This window comes from Ipomoea nil, unplaced genomic scaffold (genome assembly GCF_001879475.1).
Source record: "Ipomoea nil cultivar Tokyo-kokei standard unplaced genomic scaffold, Asagao_1.1 scaffold2694, whole genome shotgun sequence".
Taxonomy (NCBI): Eukaryota; Viridiplantae; Streptophyta; class Magnoliopsida; order Solanales; family Convolvulaceae; genus Ipomoea; species Ipomoea nil.
The window spans coordinates 885,263-911,670 of NW_017619122.1; the positions used below are offsets into that span (position 1 = coordinate 885,263).

The 26,408-nt window shown below is 36.2% G+C and overlaps 1 protein-coding gene and 1 long non-coding RNA gene across 3 annotated transcripts; both read left to right on the forward strand.

The window, feature by feature from the left end:
* The first annotated feature begins 285 nt into the window (after positions 1-285).
* Positions 286-696, forward strand: LOC109155133. The gene is made up of 3 exons (XR_002049853.1): positions 286-336; positions 436-512; positions 632-696. It is a non-coding gene; the product is annotated as an uncharacterized LOC109155133 (long non-coding RNA).
* An 11,671-nt stretch (positions 697-12,367) lies between these two features.
* Positions 12,368-24,487, forward strand: LOC109155223 (CAAX prenyl protease 2). 2 transcript variants are annotated; one of them, XM_019302942.1, is made up of 13 exons: positions 12,369-12,608; positions 13,923-14,011; positions 14,250-14,335; positions 14,966-15,034; positions 15,891-15,953; positions 17,696-17,935; positions 18,264-18,320; positions 18,438-18,635; positions 21,127-21,238; positions 21,626-21,694; positions 21,886-21,948; positions 22,543-22,620; positions 23,974-24,487. In XM_019302942.1, exons 5-13 carry the CDS (start codon positions 15,927-15,929, stop codon positions 24,105-24,107), a joined length of 978 nt encoding a protein of 325 aa, XP_019158487.1. In that variant the 5' UTR covers positions 12,369-12,608; positions 13,923-14,011; positions 14,250-14,335; positions 14,966-15,034; positions 15,891-15,926; the 3' UTR covers positions 24,108-24,487. The 2 variants fall into 2 exon arrangements, with proteins under 2 accessions (XP_019158488.1, XP_019158487.1); XM_019302943.1 differs by lacking the exon at positions 15,891-15,953 and having other exon boundaries at positions 12,368-12,608.
* Positions 24,488-26,408: the final 1,921 nt, after the last annotated feature.

The following is a 26,408-nucleotide window of genomic DNA, read 5'->3' on the forward strand; positions in this document are numbered from 1 at the left end:
TTGGAAAGCTTCTTCCAATCAAATACCCATCCCAGGAAGCCCGAGACTCATATAGGAAATCGCACAACAAATCATATAGGAAATCACAGAGATTCAGTTTCAATTTTGTTCTTGCGATATATGAGCTTCAAATCACCATAATCTTTTGCTTCTTTCCCCGGCAAGCTTGCAGATTCAGCTGTGTGGGAGAGATGGCGAGGAACGGGGTGTTTTCACAGTGGCGGAGGGCTGAGGGACCTGCCGGATTGTCGCTGCCCTCAGAATCTCACGACGTTCATGTCCTCGCCGTCGACAGGAAAGTAATCGAGAAATTGCTCAAAATTACATCCTGCAAAGGTTTGCGGCGCTCCGGAATTTCGCCCTGAAAATTCGCAACTGCTCTGTTAGTTTCCATGTTCACTGAGATTGTAAGAAAAAAAAATTTGTTTGTTGCAGTGACAGCAGTGGATAGTGGGAGTAGAGCTCTGCAATTCTTAGGATTGGACAAGGAAGAGAGTTCTGTTGGGTTTGATGTAAGTGAATTCCATAAATTTGTTGATTTTTATTTTTTTTCTCTTTCATAATGTAGAATATTTATGGGTTTGGTTTCAGCAAAATTTGATTGATGATTGTTTTGTGGATGTGAATTTAGGGTTTGAAGGTGGATATGATAATCACAGATTATTGCATGCCTGGAATGACTGGCTATGAATTGCTCAAAGCGCTGGTTTCAGTTGCAACATATACAAGAAGACACCTGCTAAAACCAGATCAGATTGATAGTGAAATTACTGAGTTTTCAGAACCCCTAGTTGAAAACGCTGCTAGAAGTGTGGTTAGTTCGGAGATTGTGGGGGAAGAGGGCGTGAGAGGTGATATATTAAAGCCTATGAAGGATCATATAGATCTTGATTCACAGACAAAAAAACCCTCTAGGGGAGGACTTGCAGGGAGCATTTTGTCTACTGTGGCTATCAGTAGGGAATGGCAGAAATGAAGGAACAAGCAGAAGCTGAAGAAACAAGAAAATGTCAAAACTTCAGTTGCTTTGCCTGCTGAGATGCCAACGTCAAAGAAGAACAGAGAGATCCAACCGGAGATGACAGATTACGGGTTCGGTTTGTTGGGAGAATTAGCTTTGATGGTCCGAGGTATTCCTTGGATGAGTCTCGGGCTTCCTGGGATGGGTATTTGATTGGAAGAAGCTTTCCAAGAATGGCACCCATGGTTTCTGTGGTGGAGTTGCGGCGAGAAGATGAGGAGGGGTTGTTAGAGAAGGAGGATTAAATTACCCCTGAAATGACTAAATTACCCATGCCAAATCGGAGCTATCGCCGGATTTTCAACGGGCTACGGTCTGAGGGGCCAAATCAACTAAAAACAGTTATTTTCAGGGACTAAATTGATGATTACGCGATTAAGGGATTACATTGATATTTCGCTAACAATTGAGGGACCAAATCGTTGATTTTCCCTAAAATAAAATAAACCCACTTCTGCATCACCTGGTGCAGGATATCTACAAAGTACTTGTTTCTTTTTCTTTTTAATACAAATGAAAAGCTGTCAATTCAAATGTAAGCAAACATTGAATTCTTAAGCATTTTCATATCTGAATAATCAAGCATATATCTATGAGAAGTGAAAACCAGCAGTAATTTCATATCATAGCTCAAAATTTTCAGGAAATGGAAAAGTATAGGGAAAGAATACCTAATAGAATCAGTATTCTTGTAGTTGCCAAGAAGAAAAACAAACAGCTAAATGCAATTTCTGAACAACAAAGTAAATATCACTGCTTCAACTATCAGGAAATACACCAACATTAGAAAGTCTAGAGATCACAAAGCTAGGAGCACAACCAAACTTGGTTCTGCTAAACCTTTGATCAAAGAGCAATTCTGTAGTAACGTAACGTAACAAACTATACATTCAGCAATGATTTAATTGCTTGTGCGAGAGCCAACTAGGATTTATTCTAGATTTACAATCCTTACATTACCCCTACATAAGCCAAACACTGATCAGAAAGTTCCAACCCATAAAATGTATTTCTTCAACTTGAGATTTGTGACTTGGATAGCACCACCCTCCTATCTTCTAAGACATAATCGTCATATAGGAGACTGAAGGGAAACAGTACTCTATAGAGAAGAAAATTGCATGTTACGTGCAGCAAAAACAAAGCATACTTTGTTCCTCCCAATAAGATTTTTCCGAGGAATCTGTCATTCAGTCCACTAGAAATCCAAAATTTCTCAGAATGTATACAAGTATGTTCTCCATGAATCTCAATTATACTAGTAATATTTTCTAAAAGAAATCAAACTCAAGGTAATTATTAAAATTTTTTGATTAGGAGCCACTGCAGTAAGAGTAGTCATTTCACTAGTTGATGCTGCTGGAAGTGGAATACGCTCAAATTCAACTGGCTTTGGGATCTCAGGAGTGGAAGCACATCGTATCAGAAGTATAGAGTTGTGAAGGGGTGTCTGAGGAGCGGGTGATGGATAGCCATCAAATGAACCCTTCTTAAACCTCAAAAATACACTTCAATTACCTCCGGCGCAAAAAAAGAAAAAAAAAAAAAAAAAAAAAAAAAAAAAAAAAAAAAAAAAAACAATGTTCATATACATATCTACACATAAACATATACATATACTACTGCTAGGACAAATCAAACTAGAAAAGCAAGGAAATAAAAAATAAATAAAACCCTAGCTTCACAAATCTCATGTGTACGTACGTATATGAGCTCATTCTTCCTATATCTGAGGGAAGGGGGAATGAGGTTTTACAGGGAGAGGGGTCATTTTGGAGACTTCAAGATAGTGATCTTTGAGGGAGCGGAGAATAATGTTGTTTACAGCGGTTGAACCACTAGATGACGATGACGACGAAGTCGAGGGGGAGACGGCTGTCTGGCGGCTGCGACGACGGAGTCGAGGGGGCGATGGCGGTGGCCACGAGAAGAAAGAAACGGTGGAGCGGGTGGCGACGGCAGTGGGGCGGTGGGGCGGTGTGGCGTGCAAGACTGGCTGCAGCGGTGTGGGCGGCGGATGGAAGTAGCAGACAACATTTTTTTGTGGAAGAAGATGTGTGTTCTGTGGAGTTTTTTTGTTTGAAGTAGCAGACGACGTCTCGAACTTACTAAATATTAGGTCTGAAACACGTATATGACGTTGGCTAAATATCGACCGACATCTTTTTAAAATTAAGGTTACCACGTTGGTTTTTACTTAGAACCAACGTCGTATCCTTAAAAAAAAAATAATAATAATAGTAAAATATACGACGTCGGCTCATATTGAGCCGACATCGTATAGTATATTTATTTCTTTATTTTTTTAATTAATGAGATACGAAGTCGGTTATAGGTTTAACCGACGTCATAGATTTTAGAATTTCTTTTTATTTTTTTAAGACATATAATGTCGGTTTTATGAAGAAATCGATGTTATAAGTCTTTTTTAAAAAATTATAAATTATTTTAATTTTTTAACGTCGGTTTATTTAAAAATCAGCGTTATATTGCCAACATTGTAAATGATTTCTGTAGTAGTGTGTACAGAATTATATAATAAAATACACATAAAGTCCTAACAGAATACACATAAAAACAAGTCTATTTAATATTCAGTTTATACCTGTCAAACTCTAGTTCCTCTGGTGTTGGCTGTGGCAGTGGGTCCTTTGATCCTTTAGAAATATCATCAACCAAGTTCTTTAGCATTGTTGCAATGGGGGTCAACGGGGTTGATGGCAACAATACTGTTGGTTGTGCTGTTGTTGGAGTTGATGGTGGTGGTGGTGCTGGCTCTGCTGTTGCTGATTGTCGCTCTTTGGTAGGTGCATTGGGAGTAGTAGCCTCACGTGGTGCCTGTGGTGGTGTTGGGTCAGTAGATTAAAAGAAGGGGCAGGGAAATCAGGAGTCGTGTTCATGTTCATCATTGTGGCAATGAAAGCTGCTTCAAGCTCAGCAACTGCGTCTAGAAAGCTCGGTTGGTTGAACAAATCGTCATCCCTCATCAAGGTCTCTGGTGGGGTTGGATTTGGGCTTGATGTGATGTTTTCGAACTGGAAGAAGTTACTGAATACATTTTTTATTATTTCCGTAATAGAGTTCTGTGTCCCAATCTCTGCCATAATCTCTCCAAACTCTGCAGCAAATGTCATTTTCTTCAAAGCCTCCGTCACTCTTTCAACTGATTTTGGTTGCACAGGTGCTTGAGTCGGGGGCTCCCCCAGCTGTGTTTTCCTCTCAATCACTTTGCCATGTCCAGATCCCCCTAACTTTCTCTCCACAACAAATCTTTTCCTCACTTCCTCTGTGGTCCAAGGAGTGATGGTGGGACAAATTTTTGTCACAACTTGTCCTCTGACCTGGACCCTGTCTAGGTATGCAAGCTTTAAAACACACACACACACACACACATATAAGTATCATTTTTTACAATGCAATGTACAGAATTTTATAGTGGAATACACATAATCCCATAACATAATACACATAATCAGAAGTCTAAAGAATATCTTTTATGTATGTTAGGATATGTAATTGAATTAATGATATACAGAATCTTATATCATAATACGCATAAACTCTCAACATAATACACATAAAGATAATTCTAAGAAATATATCTTCTATGTTTTGTTGAGGTATATATGGAATTGAAATTCTTAATATACAGAATTTTATGGTGGAATACACATAAATTCTCAACATAATACACATAAAGATAATTCTATATACACATAAACACAAGTTTATCATTAATACATAGAATTCATAAAAAGAATACTCATAACTTCATACCGTCAAGAAAGTGACAGGTCCAACAAATGATGAATCTCTTTTACGCTTCCATTCTTCAGCAGTGTCAAGGAGATTGTTGATTGTGTAACCGCACCAGTTGAGATCCTTGATTTTATTAACATCAAGTAGTGAATAGAGGATCTTATAGTTACAACATGTGTTCTTGAATCCCTTAATTAGTGTGGTGACAACAAAGATTACAAAATCCATTTTAAACATGTCTCCATGATCACCCATTTCCACTATCTTGTTCAGCATTTCACCAGTTGATGGTGTTCCCTTATTTATTCCCCACCGAGCTCTCTATTCAGCAACCGTTTTATTGAACTCAGCAGTTGCATTTGCAGCAGTACCCTCAATAACAGGTAAATTCCTCCTAGGGATATGTAACACCCTCGAATTTCAGCATAAATTAAAACCATTAAAGCTTACAAAATAAAAACAAGTCTATTATTAATACCCGAATAAGCAGAAGTCGAACATATTAGTGTAGGGGTGCTATGCCACATCTAAGCTTGAGAACCTAGATGCACAGGCTACTAACTAACTAAACATAATCCATAAACAATATCTGAATACAAAAGCGGCTCACAGGCCATCAACTAAAGTTACTACTATCTAAATTAGGAACTGCAACTCCGACTAGCGCCCTCACGAGCCAACTAATCTGTACCTGAAAAATATGTGGTGTAGCAACCGTTAGCGAATAATGCTAAGTAACCCACTCCCACCCGTTGAGTACAATAAGTATAAATATAGGAAAACCATTTTGAGACTTGAGAATACATAATTATAGTCCTAACAACTCTAGCTTTAAGATCGAGATCATGACTTAACAAGGACACACGCACAACGGTATAATTAGACTCAAGGCATAACAGTACTAATGACGCTATAAGACCACAATAAGACGCAAGCATGCAAACCAGGACTACATGACACGACACGACAATCAATCAAGACCACAAGACACGGCAACAACAACAACAAGCAATAACAACACACACGTCCATGTTCCAACCTTATACCAAGTTCCAACCTTTACTCCTCTCCATCCTTATATCAGTTCCAACCTGTACCTCCAGGCCACCCTAACACCACCAACCTTATCCCTCCGGAGCAATGCTCCCCGCCTATCCATCCACCCATCCATTCCGCCGATCCAAAGCACACCCAGTGCCAAAGGTACCGCAGCACCACACACAAGATAAATGCACCGCAGCGCAATATCATAAGCACCGCAGCGCTTTATTCCACCAATCGATTTTCTACCGCCAATCTCATATCTTTTCATCACCATGGACAACAACAACAACAATCAAGACTCAACAACAACTTCAACAAGGGGTAGGCAAGGGAAGGGCGCCATATACGTACCGACTCTTATCAACAAGTGACACCAACACAACCACATGACTTATGGGGGACAACCTAAACATTACTTACAATGACAACAAGACAACCACAAGACTCATAGGGGACATTACAACTCATATTGTGAACCTACGGGATACCAACCTATACCACATGCATTAACAAGACTCACAAATCCTACTACGGTGCTCAAGGCATCAAACTAGACTCACAAACATCAAAGGGACACAACGGGGTACGGGGAAACGTCCAACGGGGATTAAAAAAGCACCACACTACCGCCCCCTGCCTGCTGGCGGGCACCACTATTCCAACGGGTATTTCGGCGGGTAGTCGTCCACCCGCCGGCCACCCGCTGGAACGGTAGCCTTTTCCGGCGGGTGGTCGAGTGGGGGTTCGTCCCCCCACTGACTACCCGCTGGAACATGTATTCCTTGGTATTTTTCCCATCCCCGGAATTCATCAACTTCGCCCAAAATCCAGTCCAAACACATCTAAACACACATCAACAATAATTGGGACTTGGACACCAAGAATAAACCAAGGAATAACATAATTGAACCCTAAACACAAGCTCTACACATGCCAAGACACAAGAATAAACATATAATTGCTCAAGAACATCAAGAACCTCAAGATTATCAAGAAATCATCACATAAACCCTAAAGACAAGCTCTAACAAGGCATACATACAAAATCACACATACAACCATTCAAAGGAGCCAATAAATCAAAAGATAGCAAGGAAAATAGGTTTTGTAAGACATGGGTTACCTCTTAGCCTTAATTAAACTTCTCACGACTTCTAAGATCTTTCCTCAAGGCCTTCTCCCTATTGATCTTTCCTAAGCTTGGTGACGAGGAATTCTTTGTTTGGATTCTGGGAGGGGATTTTCGAGTGGTAGAGAAGAAGATGGGAGGAAAAGGGTTCTAAAGGCTTTCTAATTTCCTTTATATAGGTTTAGGACTCCCAATTAGAATCTGATTAATATTGGGCCCACTTTCTTTATTCTAACGGGCTTTAAGGCTTTAATATAGACAAGGGTCCACGGTCCACCGTTGACCATACCAATTAATTAAGGGATCCAGGCCAAATTAAATCCTTTTTAGCTACTCCTAACGGAATTAATTAAATAATTAATTCGGATTTAAAGGGTAAAACACGGAGTGTTACAGGATACCAAGTGTGGAGCGCACATCCCCCTCCTCTAGAGAGAGCTCATCATCTTCAAGATGGACTGAGCATCTACCAACATCCAATCTTTCTAGGAGGTACTTGATTAGCTTTCCATCACATAATGAGAGCTTTATGTCAAGTAGAGATCAAAATCCTATCTCCTTAACAGATTCATGTTGTTCCGGGCTTAAATTGTTGACGAGATTGTAGATTTGCTTTGGTGTTGTCCTTAAGCCTAAGCACTTTACATGCTTTGGTACATCGTCTTCTAGTTCTTTCATTTTCCTTGATCGTTTTGGTGTTTTTTAGGCTGGTCAGGCTGGGCATTATGTGGTGATTTGGCTCTTTTTTCAGCCCTTTGGATGTAATGATTCCTTGCTTTGGTTCTGTTTTCGTTATTCTTTGGCTCAGAATCTACATGGAGGGCCACTGAAGTAGATGCAACATTTCTTTTTCTTTTGCATATTTGCTGCATTTCTTTTATTGTAGGATCACTGTCTGTGGAGCTTGACATTGCTCCAATAACAGTAGACAATTAGAGCACTCAGATATACACATAAACTCATAATATAATACACATAAACATAAGTCTAAGTAATATGTAACCTAGATTAAACACTCAGGCACAGAATAATTACATAGATGTAAACACATAATGTACAAAATCTTATACTAAAATACACATAATCTATACTCAAAATACACATAACCTTAACCATAAAGAACATATGTTATGTATGCTGAGGTGTATAGTAGAATTTAAATTAGAGCAATCAGATAGAGAATTTAAATTCACAATGTATTACAGAATTTTACAGTAGAATACACATAAACTCATAACACAATTTAAACATAATAATTAGTCTAAGTAATATGTAACCATAGATTAACCACTCAGGCACATAATAATGTACAAAGATCTAAAGGCATAATGCACATAATAATATACTAGAATACACATAATCGTTACTTAGAATACACATAATTTTAACCATGCTGAAAATCTGTTATGTAGGTTGCGGTGTATAGCAATTGAAAATCTTAATTTACATAATTTTATATAAGAATACACATAAACTCATAATATAATGCACATAAGCATAAGTCTAAGTAATATGTAACCCTAGATTAACCACTCAGGCACAGAATATTGTACAGAGATGTAAAGGAATAATGTACATAATTTTATAATAGAATACACATAATCTCTACTCAGAATACACATAATCCTATACATAAGGAACATTTGTTATGTATGATGAGGTGTATAGTAGAATACACATAATTTCTACATAGAATACACATAAACTCATAATATGATACACATAAACATAACTCTAATTAATATGTAACCCTAGATTGACCACTTAGGCACAGAATAATGTATAGAGATGTAAACACATAATGTACAGAATCTTATACTAGAATACACATAATCTATACTCAAAATACACATAACCTCAACCATAAGGAACATCTGTTATGTATGCCGAGGTGTATAGTAGAATATGTTAGATATAGAATAATCTAACTATACTGAACTATAGTATATGAGAAGCCTAACCTCGTAGTAGAGCGGAAGCGTAGCCGTGTTGATCTCCAGCCACAATTGATATTCCTGTTGTGTTGCCTGTTAACGGTAGACCGTTAGCCATTATTTGCCTCATACCTGACTCAGAACCCTAGATGGTGTATTGGTGTCTACTGAGCAGTATGAGTATCGTAACTGAATGTGCTATCTAATTCATAATCCTGTATCCCATCAATCCAGGTGTATATTATGCACAAAGTTTGGTTGACTAACAACTTCTAGTTATTCAGTCCAACCAAACCACTTAATAAGCATAGTCCACTTGCACCACTTAATTAAGGCCCTAATATATAATATACAATATATATTATAAAGGGAAAATCTTACATTCTCCCACTTGGTGCAAGTATTAGCACAACCCTCATTAAAGAACAAAACACACGAATCATAGTGACATGTCCTCTATTTAATCAGAATAGTATCCATTATGGTCACATGCATTTTAATTCTCCAACTTAGGTCCTTTATGAACAAACCCAATGTTTATTCTCGGTACCTTAAGGGATGTTTCTCTAAATATATTATGTGCACAACTGGAAAGAGAAAACCATCCAAATTGTACAAAAGAGTACACTTTATGATCTCTAAAACCATAGATGCATTCCTTAAGTAGAGATATCTTAATGTTAGCATAATGCTAACTATATTCTATGCCTTCTTTATAAGTTAACTTTAAGCACTACTTCTAACGGCTAAGAGGTTGGAGTTGACACGTCTGTCACTCCCACTCATCAAAATAGCCAAAAGATAGTCAAGTCACAGAAGCATTCCAATAACTTAGACTTTAAACCAAAAGTCTACGTCCATAAATTTGGAATCTTAATCATACACCATAACTTCCCAAATAACTTCAATGTCCACTTTAAACGAACTGAACATAATGAGCCTTACTTATATGTCTCACAAATTGTTTTGAACCTTACAAATCAAAATGGCTCAGGATCAATTTTGAAAAAACTAAAGACTCTATTAATCACTAAAGAATTTATTAAATGACAGCGCACCACAAGTTAAATGCTTTTGTTCTAATAAATTCCTTAATATTGTTACAACATTTTCATAAATATATTGCACAACTAAATGTTCAATAATTTGAACTAATGAATTTATATGAACAAATACAAGATTAATACTTTCAGAATCTTTTGGACTTATTGTTTGACATACAATCCAATTTGAGATGTATGAAGACAATAATTAAATCCAAAATCTTTAGTGGAGTATCTTAATGATCTTTTGCTAAATGATCACTCCCACTGATTAAGATATTATTCAGCGAAATTAATAATATATACATACTCATAATTGATTTGACCAACTAATAAATGAAGATATAATTCCCCACAATTAGTTGTGCATACTAATAATCAATTTTTGGTTCCAATTAAAGTCCAACTAAATAATGAAGATATAATTCCCCACCATAGTTGGACATACTACAAAAAAAACAAAATACATCTCCCAAAACCAAGTTAGGATTTGGCTTAAAAGATACATTTTATTATTATTGGAATCCAAAAGAGGTATGTAAAATCACGTAACTTACTACAGTTAGTCCGAAGAACCGAGCAAGATTCGTAGATCAATTAATAAAAGTGGCTAAATTTTGGGAAGTGACTGAATACATGTTTTGTCAATGCAAACCATGAAACTTAGAATTATAATTGAGCTAAATTTATAAATTCTAAGAATTGTGATAAAATTATCATCTAATGGGTTGAAGGATTTATTGACATAAAACTTGTCTGTGTGCTAAAGTTTTAATTCTATTAAATCCAATTAAACCCTTATGATAATATTTTTCACAAATACTAAATAGACAGAAGAATCTAGTGACATAAAGCTTGCTTGTGAGCTAAAGTTTTTTACTTGTATTCTGCTTCGCTCTCGTACTTTTTTGCTCTTTCACATGAGATTTTTGCTGTGTTTTTTTTTTTTTTTTTTTTTTTTGCGTTTTGAATGTTCGAAATGGAGTGTCTTGGGGGAAGAAGAAGTGTGTTGCTTTATATTTAATTTAAAAAAAAACTGTAACGGGGATTGGACGGACGGAACGACGTCTGTCCCTTCCAATCTTCGTTAATAATTTGATACGACGACGTTTTGTGTCAGGGCGCACATTGCTTTGTGCGTCCTGGACTCCTAGTGCACGGTATAACGATTGAGCACGATTGAGCTTGGTGAGGTGGGCTGATGGACTAACCCCCAGCCCGCCTATTTATTTTATTTATTTTTTATTTTTTATAAGGAAGGGGAATACCCTACATATACATACTACTTGTCTCAACGGAGGTTCGAACCTATCAACTCCCACTTAGTGGACCATAACCTATCAACTACTTGCCTCAGTGGACAACAAGCCACTTCCCAGCCCGCCTAATTATTACGAAGTATTATTATTAGGGAAAATTGCATTTTTAGTCCCTAAGTTATAGGGTAATTGTAGAATTCGTCCCTGAGTGTTGGTCATGCTCAATTTTCGTCCCTAAGTTATCATTGGTGTTGCACTTTTCGTCCCTGAGTTATAGAGTAATTGTAGAATTTGTCCCCGAGTGTTGTTTATGCTCACTTTTCGTCCCTAAGTTATCATTTGCGTTGCACTTTTTGTCCCTGAGTTATACTAAAATTGCAATTTTCGTCCCTAATCACTACTACATAAATGGTATACTACGTCACTTAATAGACGGATGTTTTTTAAATAACCACCATCTTATATATTTTGTTATACTACGTCATTTAATAGACAACAAGTTTTTAAATAACCGCCGTATATAGCTTAATTAATTTTTTTTACGTCATACACTTTAAATAACCACCGACGGTTTTTTTACACATACACGACAGTTTTCGAAGTGTCGCGCGTGTAAGTGACTGCCGTTGTAAATATACACTTTCTACAACGGTTTTGGAAATCGTCGTGTATGTTAACTATATACGGCGGTTAAAAAACTGCCGTGTATGTCAACTATATAGGTAGTTATTTAAACAACCGTCGTCTATTAAGTGACGTAGTATAAGTGTATAACAGAATATATTAGACAACGGTTATTTAAAAAGTGACGTAGTATACCATTTATGTAGTAGTGATTATGGGCAAAATTTACAATTTTAGTATAACTCAGGGACGAAAAGTGCAACGTCAATGATAACTTAGAGACGGAAAGTGAACATGACCAACACTTAGGAACGAATCCTACAATTACCTTATAACTAAGGGCCGAAAAGTGCAACGCCAATGATAACTTAGGGACAAAAAGTGAGCATGACCAACACTTAGGGACGAGTTCTACAATTACCCTATAACTTAAAAGATAAAAAATGCAATTTTCCCTTATTATTATTATATTTTTTCATTTTTTCTCTTCTTGAGACTTCCCCAAACCCATTGACCATTGACCGATTTCCCCTCTCTACTCCTTAGTCTTCCCCTAATTTGTAATTTCCCCCTTCTCAATTGTATTCTCATTCCTTTCTGACTTCTTCCGTCGATCCTCCAGCCCGTCGTACTCCACACTCCTCGACAGCCGACTAAGGCACGCAGTGACACAGCGACGTCAAGCTCTGGCAGCCAACCATCGACGCTCCTCGACGTCCAGCACGGCAGCACTCCAGTACAGACTATAGAGCTCCACTCACTGTCTCCCGTCAATCAGCATAGCCAATTAGCCAGGTAAATAAATTTATTTTGTTTCCTTTAATTTAATTTATTTTGTTTAAGTATTGATATAATGATATTGTATGTTGAATACTTGAATTGAATCTCAAATTCGCAGTTACTCACTTACTCTTCACTCTCTGTGAATACTTAATACTCTCGATCATTTTTTTTTTTAGTTTTTACAAATTTTTGCTTGTATGTTGAATACTTGAATTGTTAAATGTTGTATCGTTTATTTTTTTTAGCAGTGTGCATAATTTGAATTATATATCCACAAATTCATAACTATATATCCACAAATTCATAACTATATATCCACAGTAAATGAATAACACAAAATCCAGAATGAATGAACTAAATATCCACAATGAATGAACTAAAAATCCACAATGAATGAACAACATAATGCTGTTGAGCGGGAATCGAAACTGATTTTTTTTTTTTTTTAAATGGGACGCGCGTTTTTAGTTAAAACGACGTCGTTTTGCAACTGTGCACGCGGTTGCACAGCATAACTATTCCTATAATACTGACAGAAAAACAGAATAAAGATTTGTTTAGTGGGTTCTAGTCACATAGTGTGTTTTGCCGTGACGGAAGAAAGATTTGGCAGAAAGGAAGAAGCAAATGACTAGAAAATCAGAGGAAGGAGTAGAAAAAATCAAAGATTTGTGGGAAGCGGAAAGTCTTTTTGTATCTATCTTCTAAGGCTGTGATTTTGATGAAGTTTGCACAGTTTTAAAGCTAATTGAAGCATCCCATAGCTGAAACATAGAACAAATATTTAGGACAATGGTTGATAATCTGATGCTGTTTTTAGTGATTCATTTCTGCTTTCTTCTTTGTGATTATATTATGTATATCTGTAGCCATTTAAATTATTTGATAATGAAGGTTTTAGATGTTTTGGTCCTTTCCTTTTGATTTTTTGTGATGTTCAGCTGCTGAATTGTTCATAGTGAGTTGTCTGATGGCTTATTGGTATGTTTACTGCCGCTTTTGTGCAGTTGGTTTTGCTGGACTTTATTTATTTATTTATTTTTTTTAAAGAAGTTAAACTCTGGTTAAAATTGGGAGTATTGGTTTTGAAGGTGTACTTTATGTGATATAAAATGTAAAAAACATAGATATCTTCTCATTGTTTGTTAGCCTGTAATGTTCTGGATTTGATTCCTTGTTGGGTGAAATATGTGACTATGTTTGCCTATTTCTTTCTTATTATCCCACTTTTCTTGAAATGTTCTTGAGTATTTTTAGTATTAATATGTATAAAGAAGCACCTGCGATATCATATCATGATTTCATGAACTGTTTATGCTTGACTAGATAGAAGAATATGGCTGCTTTCATGGGCGCAAGCTTGCGTTCATTTCTCAAGTGCTGTATTTTGGATTCTTTGGGCTCCAACTATGGTGGTATGATTTTAATGGAGCAGTTTGCTCATTTCATTTGGTGTTATTTGTCTAAGTTTTATGACAAAATTCATCATTCCATATTAATCTTCATTTAAATGATTTGCATGAGACATGCCAGTATGTAGATTCCACTTTCTAAAACATGCATTTGATTAAAATATAAGCACATAGATTTGACTTTTTCCCCAGTGATCTTAAGATACCATGCTTGTCATTCATACTTGTAATTTAATTTCAGGAAATTGAAGATCTTTTGATACTATTCTGCATATTCCATACCTGCGTAGGACTGATTGTGCCGTCACTTGCCAGATTAAGAACCATGTAACTAATGTTGCTAAGTTTTTTTGTAATTTTTTGGTTTATATTTTATTCTGGACTCTAAATTTATTAAATTGTTATTATTTATGTATGGATACATGCATTTATATTATTAATTGTAGAATGAAGTTAAATAGGTCAAACTTGAGCTCGAACTCAAGCTTGAAAGTTTCGAGCAATTTGACTTGAACTCGAGCTTGAGCTCAAAACTTCGATCTCAATTCGAGCCAGTCGAGTTAAGCTCGACTTGAGCTCGTACACTTGAGCCTATCAAGTCGAGCCCAAGCTAAATAAAAAATTTGCGAGCCAAACTTGAGCTTCAAGTTTAAGGTTCGGTTGAGCTCGAGCTCGGCTCGGCTCGTTTGTAGCCCTACATGAAATGCATACTGAGAAATTAATAAGGGTATTATAACATTAAATAGTAAGAGAATCCTGGAGAAATAATTTTCTCTGAATTTTTAACCTTTGGCATGATCTTGATGGAAAACATCTCCCTGATAAAACTGCATCTTGTTTATAATCCATGTTCTATCTATGTAGTTTGTATGTTGTACCAATTCCCAATCCCTATATATAATCTTTGTATTGCATAACATGCTAAAATGAGTAAACTTTGGTTTCATTTCCTTGCAGCTCATTTGAACCATTTATTGGAATATGCCCAACGAAGAGGCAGCATGCTCTAAGCTTTTATGGTAGCAGGTATAGCCACTTTGTATTTGTAATACTTGAATGCAACACTTCTCTCTCATTCTCTTCCTATTTCTGGTGGCATTGTGGAGGTTACCATCTCTGGAGAGTAGAGAATATTGGTGATGAAAGGTTACTATAAATTACCATTCATAGCTCTATTGTTGGGAATTCATAATTATTGTGTGCTCCATGGTTATCTAGGCGTCGCCTAGGCGACGCCTAGGCGTCTGGGCGCTCACAGCCTTGCGCCTAGTCCGCTCGCCTCGCCTAAGTGCAAAATACAACCCAAAACCCCACAAAACATACATGGGCAGAACCTACACACTAAGGCGAGTCGACCGGTGTAAATTTCAGCCGGAGAAGACGCCGGAATCTGCCACACGCGTCGGCGCGTGGCGTCGGAGTAGCGGCACGGCGGCGGCGCGTGGAGGCTCCGATGGCGGCGCGGTTCGAACTCCGGCGTCGTCCTCCTGTTCCGAGCAAAGCCCACTACCTCACCCTGACTTGTTATCAATAAATAGTAGACTTCTCACTAGTCTAGGAAAAACTATTCATCTTCTCAATGATGACTTGAAGTAAATAGGGTTCAAAAAGGCTTCCCAAGACAAGATATTTCCAATATATACAATAAATACTAAACTTCTCATTTTTCTAGGAAAAACTATTCATCTACTAAAGGCAACTTGAAGTAAATAGGCTGCCCAAGCCAAGATATTTTCAATATATATGTATATATTTTATTTATTTAATACTCATCGCCTAGTCATCGCCTAGGCGGTCGCCTAGTCGACTAGTCGACTAGGCAGTTGGTGGCATCTCGCCTAGAAAGTCCGCCTTGATAACCTTGGTGTGCTCATCTTTGTAGCTTTCCGGCTTGGCTACACTGTCATTTTTGGATCATATGCTTCATTTCTATATATTCGCACAGGTATAAAATGTTTAGATATTGTTGCTCATTATACATCTTATTTTTGTTTCATCAAGTAACCCACTTCCCTTCTCTCTTGGTTTGAATTTTGACATGTGATTTTTGGTTTAGCATACTTCTCAGATCTTCAGGATTAATGCTATAAGACTTTAACAAACCAAAAGTCACCTTCAACCTTTCATTCTTTTGAAAATTAAAATCATATACCTTTGATTCATATCCATACATTAAAAATTTAAAGGAAAAATATAGATAAAATTAAAGTTTATAAACAAATTACTAAAGATCTTTTACTGTAATCACATCTACTTGTAATACTAAACAAAAGATTACAATTTCAATCTTTAACCCCTTCATAAGTTTAAAAAAAGTGCCAAATAAGTGCTTTAAGTTGACCAAATAGTGTAATTGAGCACCATAACTAAAATAGTTTCATCGAGATCCTTTAAATAGGAAAAATGTGCAATTAAGTCATAATTTGAGCTATTCAATAGAATATACTTGATTTGGCGCTAATTAATCTTCTATGTGTGCTATTTTTTCTATATGACGATAACTTAACTTCCTATGTGGCGATGATTTGACATAAGTGACAAATTAAACAATTCTTTTTACAAATGAGTAAATACACGGAGTAAGGAATATGATTAAATTTAAGTTCAAGGGTTTAAGGGGGTGTTTGGTTCAAGTTATATAAGATAACCAATGTTATATTTGTTTGGGAATATAAGATTCTCATATTTGGTTCAGATTATGTAATTTTCTCATAAATGTAATTTAACCTCTACATAATATTTTTAGCTATTTGAAGGGAATGTGAGATACATTCCCTTCCGTATGTATTCTCACAATCCTCTTTTTACTAAATTTGTCATTTTAACCCATTGATTTTTCTCCCCCTCAATGTATACAATGTTTTTCAAGTTTAAGCTCTTAGTTAATTATTTTTAAATCATTTACTTCTATATTTTACCATTGTCTTATTTATTTATTTTAATTTTAAAATTTATTGAAATACACAAAAATAGGTTAAATGTATTAAAGTAAAATAACCATTATAACATAAAAATAACTCTTCAACCAAACATGTTTATATTACATATATCAGTTTTAACTAAACATAGTAATTTAACATTTCCAACAATCTTACATTTTATATTGTAATTTAACATGTTAACCAAGCGCCTTCTAAGAGTAATGTTCGATACAATGAAGGGTCCTAATGCTAATATAATAAAGTCAAGGGGCAACATTGATCATTTTCTATTTTTTTCTTAATGTTTCCTGTATACATGTTGAAATGACTAAAATGCCCCTTAGACCATTTCGGAGTAGCTCGATGGACCAATCAATGTTTAATAATCTTCCTTCTAATGGTAGGGGACTTCGACCAGTGGGAATTTGTTTGCCTTCGAAATTATGTGAGAGTGAAATTTTAATTTCATTTCACCGAATGGGCGGTTGGTGAGACCTTTTGTGCGTAGAAATATATAGATTGCGGGCCTTGAATCATTTGGATAACTTTAGATTTATTTCTTTCATGAGTTTTGAGTTTGAGTCTAGATTATAGTTTGACAGAAATGAAAACCTGGTTATAAAAAAATAAAAAAATAAAAAAATTCAAGATTTCCGGTCAAGGAAGAAACGAGAAGAATTCCTTGCCGGAAAGTCAACCTAAAGTCCACAGAACACACACAAAATTCGGTGAACTAATCCATGAATGGTTTGTGTATGCAACTCAGATGACAATGGAAGAATCAACTATTGATGGCGGGACTTTTGGCACCGCCGGCGTTTCGAAATGGACGGCAGTAATAGCATGTATATCCATGGCGCTATTTTATGTTGCAATCCTCTATTCACCGACGCTAATCCTCCGCTTGCCGCCGCCCGATTCCTTTAAATCCTTCATGATCCGACGGTTCATCTGTGCTGCCATTTCCACCGTCGCCTCACTCATCGCCTGCTCTCTCATCCTCCCTGTAAGCCCCCAATCCAAAATGCAATTTCCGTTAATAGTGGAAACCTTTGCAAATTGAAATGAATAACTATCCTGATTACTTTATATGGAAAAATATATACAAATATTTGTAGAAGGATTGACAGTAATTAGCACATTGTTGAAAATGAAAATGGGAGTGTGGCCATATGGAAAATTAAATTGAGTGGCTTACTAAAATTCTAAAAATAGTTATTTCTATGATTTTGATCTTTACTTCTTCGCATCAAAGTTTAGTGGAGCCAGGCAACAATTTTTGTTATATATTTTGTTGCTTGTTTAATGGCCTGAATTTTATGTTTTTGGTCCAGATTGAGTTAGATGCATCAGACTTATTAAGTGCTTATGGAATCAGAGCTGACCATTTTGTGAGTTTCAAATCTGATTTATTGAAATTGTTTGCTTGGCATACTGTTTTCAGTATTAAGCACGCACAGATTGTAAAAGGGCAAAGTGCTGATATTTTATTTTTGTTTGTGACACAGTGGCAGGCTGCTGTCTTTCCTTTATCTTTAACTGCTCTTATGTATGCCGGGTCTTTGTTGGAGGCATTGCTACTTTTGGTTTCCTGCCAAGAAAATCAGGGTGATGGTACAAGTATTTTATCAACCATTCCTCAAAGATTCGTGAACTCAGTTTTTTCAATGGCTACCAATATCTCAGCTTGGCGCAATTATTTTGTGGTTAGTGCCTTCACCAATTTGTTTGTAATTTTTCTGGATTCTAGTTGTTTTCCATTTTATACAAAAAGCATGTTCGCATTTAGCATTATGGTTTGGACCTTTTTGTTTTGTTTGATTAAATTGAGAACTGTTTTTTTTTTTTTTTTTTTTTTTTTTTTTTTTTTTTTTTTAATTTATTTATTTGTAACTTGTTGATAACAACTTGGTTGTAGGGTTAACAATTGCATATTTATAATTGTTAATGGTAAAATGTCATGCTTTTGGATGTTATTTTTTAGAACATCTTCAAACAAAGAATTCTTAAAAATTTGTCAAGTTTTTATTGTTAATGTCCTCTCTATCATATTAAATGCTACTATAACAAATGTAGCATAACATAGAAAAGAAGATCAAAATTGGAAGCCATGTAATTAGTATTGTGACAACTTAAATATGTCAATATATATTTGTTGCAATTTCTTCCTATTTCTTGGAATTATCTATTTAATTCTCTGCAAGCTTCCCTATATATCTTGTATGATATACTCTGAAATATATTACCTTTTATACAAACTCTACAATTAGGATATTTTTATCATTTTTCTTTCTGTGCAAAAATAATGGTCATAGTATTAAAAACTCCTACCACATACAGGGTTCTGGAAGGAATATTAGTATCAGCACTTGACCTAATAATTAGCAGCAAGTTATTTCCCTGGCTTTAACTCATGATGATGCAATAACAATGAGTATGAACATTTCAATTTTAAAAAAAATGCCAAAATCTGCATATATGTATATATCTTGGATATGGAGTATATGTGATTTTGCAACTTGTAGTATGTGAAGTTATTGGTTTATGACATTTCATAATTCGCTGTGCAATTTCACATAAAATAGATATGGTGATTGATGGAAAAAACTCAAGTCATCCAAATTGTGATATCAATATAGTAGTAGGGTTGGTTAAATTGATATCATGTCTTCTTGTTTACATTTATGATAAAACACTCGAAACTTCTCCCCAGTCGTACCAGTCCAGTTGCCTTCTCCATGGAAGAAGACGATCGACAGTAGCTTTCTCCAGTGGAGAAGGCAGCCAGCACTGGTTGCCTTAACTGAAGACGGCGACCAGTCCAGTCGCCTTCTCTATTGGAGAAGGTGACCAGCGCTAGTCGCCTTCCTCTTCTTCAAGAAGGCGACAACCGGTCGTGGAGAAGACAATCGGCTTTTTTGAACTGTGGCGGTCAACGGTGGCTTACGGCGGCCTATATGTCACATCATTGTAATTTTAGATAGAGTTAATTCCAGCAATGGTCCTCCCGACTATTGTAATTTTCCAAAATTGGTCCTCGACTTTTAATTTGGGCGAAAAAGACACTTGACTTTCTAATTTGTTCCACCAATAGTCCTTCTGTTATTTATCCGTTTGTTAGCAGTGAGTGTAGGGGTCAAAATCGTCTTTTCAACTATGTTCTTCCTGTAAAATCACCTCTTAAGCCACAGAAAGTTAACTTTTCAAAATCTTTCCTGCCATGTTCTTCTACCATAGTTTATAAATGCTATCAAATTACAATCTATTTAAAATATCATCTGTTCATTCTATCAGTCAGCTAGGAATAGGATTAACACAAAATAATGGCCACTCGCAAAAAGAAGACATGGAAACTAATATAGCTAATACTAATTCCACTCCATTGATGACCTCATACACTCCATTGATGACTTCACAGAAAACTACTCCACCAAAAGAACACATATATGAAGTGGTGGACGGTACACTGGGCCACAGCCGCCACCGGAGGAGGGCTCCAACGGCAGTCTGGCGGTGGCGGGCGGCACCGGAGATGAATCTGGGGCACACCCTTTGCCCAAGAAATCATGAAAAACGGTACTGCCCTTCACTTCCTCTGCAGCATTAGCAGGAATCTTGATGTTTGCATTGGTGTTAGGCTAAGCCATAGGACACAGAGAATTACAAAACCATTAGCACAAATCCATTCCTTTATCTTCAAATCATTACTTCCCTTGGTGGCACAAATCACACTAAAGTTATAGATAATCACAAAATCATTAGGCACAAACCGTTTTCATGATTCTTGGGCAAAGGGCCGGGTGTGCCCCAGATTTGTCTCCGGCACCGCCCGCCACTGCCACTCCATTGATGATCTCACAGAAAACTACTCCACCAAGCTAATGAAAAGATGAATTTGACCCCTTCACTCACGGCAAACAAATGGATGAATAACAGAAGGACCATTGCTGGAACAAATTAGAAAGTCAAGTGTGTTTTTCGTCCAAATTAAAAGTCGCGGACCAATTTTGGAAAATCGCAATAGTTGGAGGACCATTGTTGGAATTAACTCTTTTAGATAGGACTTATTTGACTAATATTTATAAGTTGGAGTGTTTAATTGCAACTTTTTAAAGTTCAAGGGTCTAATTGCTTTTCGTATAAAGTTCAAGGGCTTATTTGACCATTTTCCCTAATTAATATTGTTTTATTGAACAGGCACCAGTTACAGAAGAGCTTGTATTTAGAGCTTGTATGATTCCTTTGCTTCTTTGTGGAGGATTCAATACGTATACTGTTGTGTTTCTTTGTCCTGTCTTTTTCAGTTTAGGTAAGAAAACAAGTTTCATTTTTGCTAGTTGCTGATCTCATCAATTATCAAGCACTAGGGATTATACTTATATATGGAGGACCTGAGGAATCAAGTATATTTCCAGCACATGAAATGCATATACTGAGAAATTAATAAGGGTATTATAACTTTAAATCACTTGTCACCCCTATAGTAAGAGAATCCTGGAGAAATAATTTTCTCTGAATTTTTAACCTTTGGCATGATCTTGATGGAAAACATCTCCCTGATAAAACCACATCTTATTTATAATCCATGTTCTATCTTATGTAGTTTGTATGTTGTACCAATTCCCAGTCCCTATATATAATCTTTGCATTGCATAACATGCTAAAGTGAGTGAACTTTGATTTCATTTCCTTGCAGCTCATTTGAACCATTTATTGGAATATGCCCAACGAAGAGGCAACTTGCTCCAAGCTTTTATGGTTGCAGGTATAGCCACTTTGTATTTGTAATACTTGAATGCAACACTTCTCTCTCATTCTCTTCCTATTTCTGGTGGCATTGTGGAGGTTACCATCTCTGGAGAGTAGAGAATATTGGTGATGAAATGTTACTATAATTTACCATTCATAGCTCTATTGTTGGGAATTCATAATTATTTTGTGTGCTCATATTTGTAGCTTTCCAGCTTGGCTACACTGTCATTTTTGGATCATATGCTTCATTTCTATATATTCGCACAGGTATGAAATGCTTAGATATTGTTGCTCATTGTACATCTTATTTTTGTTTCATCAAATAACCTGCTTTCTTAATCTCATGGTTTGAATTTTGACATGTGATTTTTGGTTTAGCATACTTCTAAGATCTTCAGCAATAATGCTACCTTAATACCTAATATCTTTTTGGCATTTAAGTTTTACTAACAACCTCACTAAATTTTTCTAACTTCAGTTGAGTTTAATATTAGAATTTTATTAATGAGCATGAACACTTAACAAGAATGACATTTTCCAAACTTGAGCTAATAAAAGATATATAAATGAATCCTATAATGCTTCAGTTGAAAGTAAGGATTTGTGTATCATTTATTTCTATTTACTTGAAAGAGGCAGTGTTGATTTATGATTCACAATACTGAAAATGAATTCTGAGATTTCATTTCAAAATGGAATATAATCCCTTGTCTCTCCTTGCATACTAACTGCTCATGTAAAGTCAGATAAGTATTTTTTCATGTGTTTTTAGCTTTTTTCAACTTGTCATGTTTTGGTTTCTTCTCCTACTTATGCTAGAAGTATACATTTTTGCTGCTTGTTACCTTTATTTGTTTGCAGGGCATCTGGTTGCTCCACTTGTTGCTCATATCTTCTGTAATTATATGGGCTTGCCTGCTATAGTTTCTAGGAGGTCAGGTATGGGAAGTTGATTAGCACTTACCTTTTGAATTCCGACATGAAAGTTCATACAAGCATTTAGTGCACTTGTACATATTAGATACTTAAATACTACATCTAGGTAAACATAAAACTTTCAATAAATGACCATGTATGCTTTAAATACTAGTAATTTTTTCCTGGTTTAAGTAGCTTCTAGAAGATCCTCTACTATATTTTCCTATTTGTCATTGATTGTTACAATACCAAACTTTGTATTTAGGCATTTGACCTCATATATTAAGTAAATTGTGCACCAAGAATCTGTTGCTTTTTTTGATAAAAGCTACCTCTACGAAGAAACCTGCCTAATCAATTTGCTTGAAAATTGTGTTATGGTGAAATATGACTTGAATTACTTCTTAAGTTCCACATTTGGACTTCTTAACCCTTCTTAAATTTTTGTTGACCATTCAATGCTTTTTTGGCCTGGCTTAGTTTGGGGCTTAACTCCTACTAAAAGTTCTTTAGGAGTAAAAACCTCTTTTCAAGAAGCTTCAAGTTGAGGCATTTTTTAAAAGCCTAATTTTTCAAGAAGCAATAAGCTAGGCCACATTATGCCACTTTACTTATCTTACTTTTGATAAGTTCAAATTATGTCATATGTGATATGACTTGCAGTCCAACTTACAAGTTTGCCCTTGGCTTATTCTTATGGCTGCTATTATGCTAATATTTTAACCATCACCTACGCAAAATTAACTTTCCTTTTTGAGTTCCAACTTTAGTTCTTGAAGTTTGTTGAGAAAACTTTAATTCATAAGTTTGACAGTAAGCATAACCGGATAAGTTTGCAGAACCTCAAGGGTGTATTTGGTTCATGGGTTTACACACTAGGAATGAGAATCAAAATCATAGTTAGTGTTTGATTGACAACTTTTTAAAACACAACTATGGGATTTGATTACCCCTTCAATGAAAAATCTCATTCCTTAATTAAAAAGGGGTATCATTCCATCTTATTGGTAATCTAATTTTTAAGTTCGGATTAGTACTTTTAGAGTTTTGTTTTGATTTTTTTTTGTTAATATTGATGCTTTGGATGTCATTATATTTGGATCAATTGCCTTATTTTTTGTTTTTGTATTTTTAAAACCTTTATTCCCATTATACGGTCATACACAACCAAACATTAATATTGATAATCATTTCAATTCCACCCTACTACCAAACATGCAAAACCCATTACCATTACCAAGTATTTGATTCCCATGTGTGAACCAAACACACACTTAATGTTTTGATGCCCAAAAATTATTTGTTATGAAATAATATGTTCACAATTTACCATGTTGATGTCGTAATGCCTAATATCTCTTTTGTGAATTGTAGGGCTAATAACTTTCGCATTTCTAGCTGGGTTGCTGGGTTACCTCTGGCTTCTTTTTCCGCTAACCAGTCCACAGTTGTATAACAATGGGACAGATGATTGCAACTGTTGGCATCGATACTGTTCTTGGAACTAAAAAGACTCAATTCTCGATAGAGAGAGATTGCTGGACTCCGATATGAAATTCAAGATAGATGGTAACTCCTCTCTCCCTTCAACAGCAGGTGGATCATGAATACAAAGTTCAAACATCAACCTTGTACTACCCACCACCGAGGAGGTGGCATCGCTAAAATACTTCGCAGATTAGGTATTGGTCGCCTACTTGCTCGAGCCACTGGGCTAACCTTACATGGTATTCAAACATTACTTGTAAGAGCAATCTGTGTCTAAAGTTTTCTGGCGTTTACTTGTACTGGAAATTATTTTATAGAGTTCAAAAATGAGGAAGACTGCATATGATGTTCTTTCGTCATCTTGCTCAGTTGGTTCTACCCTAAATCTTGTCTTAAATTACATGGCTGAGTACTGTTGATATTATTATGAGTAAATTGGATGAAATAATATGATATGAAATAAGATTGGGTGTAAAAAATTTGAGACATGTATTATTAATCTTCTAGGTTTTTAGTACTTTTTCACTAACTCTTTTGATAACTCATTCACTTACAAATTATAATGAGTACTGCTTGCCAACTAAGTTATTTTTATCGGTATTGATGTCAATTGTACAATCACATTGGCATAGTACTTGATATAATTACATAGTTTTACTTAATATTATCAACATGATCGATACAATATAAAAGTCCACCCACATTGCATATAGAAACTCTAAAAATACGGATTGACATGTATATTAATATATGATTGTACATGATATGATTAAAAATCATAATCAATATAGCATCATCAAGAATAAGGAGTTATACTATCACTCAAATACAAGAATCCTAATACTAGTCTTAATACTCCCCTTCAAGCGCATGGTACACTTGTAACTTGTAGCTTGTCTCTGAGAAAAGAAAATCTTGGTGAATATATGTGCAAGTTGATTTTTTGTTGAGATGAAATTTACTTGAATCTCTCTAGTAGCAACTTTATCTCGCACAAAGTGATAATATATCTCTACATGTTTGGTGCGGGCATGGAAGATAGGATTGGCACACACATATATGTAGCTCCAAGATTATCACACCATAATTTGGGAACCGAGATCCCTGTAACACGGAATTCACGCAAAAGAGACATAATTCAAATTACTTCAGCACAAATATCTGCTAGAGCTTTATATTCAGCCTCAGTAGAAGATCTAGCAATAGTTCTTTGTTTCTTGCAGACCCATGATACTAGATTAGACCCAAGAAAAACAACAAAGCCACTTGTGGATTTTCTATCCTCCGGACAGCCGGCCCAGTCAGAATCAGAGAAGGCATGAATTTCCCTTGAGGATGACTTCCTGACTCGTAGGCCGAAATTGATAATTCCTTTAACATACCGTAATACTCTCTTTAGTTGTTCTCAGTGAGTAGCTGTAGGTGCATGCATGTGTTGACATAACTGATTGACTGGAAAGGATAGATCAGGACGAGTGATGGTTAAATACTGTAATGCACCTGCTAAACTCATGTATTGTGTAGGATCATCATATGGAGTTGCGTCAATGGGGATGGATTTTGACGTCGGAATTGGGGTGGACAAGGGCTTGCAGTCTGTCATTCCAGCACGATTTAGAATGTCATGCATGTATCTCTGTTGGCAAAGTAAAATCCAATCATTGTATTTAATTGCCTCAATTCTTAGAAAAAAACCTGGTTCACTAAGGTCCATGATTTTAAATGCAGTAGAGAGTTTTGAGACTAGTTGAAGAACTAGATTCGTATCACTTCCCATCATAAGAATGTCATCCACATAAACAAGTAGATATACACAACCAGATCCCTGTGAGTAATAAAAGAAGAGACACATCTGTTTTGGATGCCTGAAACCCAATAGATACTAAACTCCTGGGACCAAGAAAGTTAGCCAACTCACCTAGGATTAAAGTATCACGAACCGAGAGAGATGCAGTTAGATTTTGAAATTCCGGCCGTAAACCACAAAACACATAGAGATTCATCTCGTCAAGCCAACCGGTCTACCAGCCAAAGCAAGATCCTCCAAAATAACACGGGCACGACCAATATAATCAGCAACCGTGGAATCTCCCTGGCTCAGGGACTGTAGTTGGCCAAGGAGATTTAACGAGCGGGCGCGAGATACGGAAGCCAAAGACTGTTCTATTGACTCCCAAACCTCCCGTGATGTATGATGTCCAACGGCGAGGTGCATAACTTCTTCACTGAGAGAAGAAATCAACATGGACATAAGAGCCCGATCATGACGAAGCCATGTTGCGTAATCGGGATTGGGCGTCGGCGAGCCACCTTCGAAGACG

Coding starts and splice junctions, on each gene's coding strand:
- LOC109155223 (XM_019302942.1), top strand. CDS start 15,927: ATGCTTCATTTCTATATATTCGCACAG. Junction 15,954..17,695: donor ATTTCTATATATTCGCACAG/GTATAAAATGTT, acceptor TATGCAACTCAG/ATGACAATGGAAGAATCAAC. Junction 21,949..22,542: donor ATTTCTATATATTCGCACAG/GTATGAAATGCT, acceptor ATTTGTTTGCAG/GGCATCTGGTTGCTCCACTT.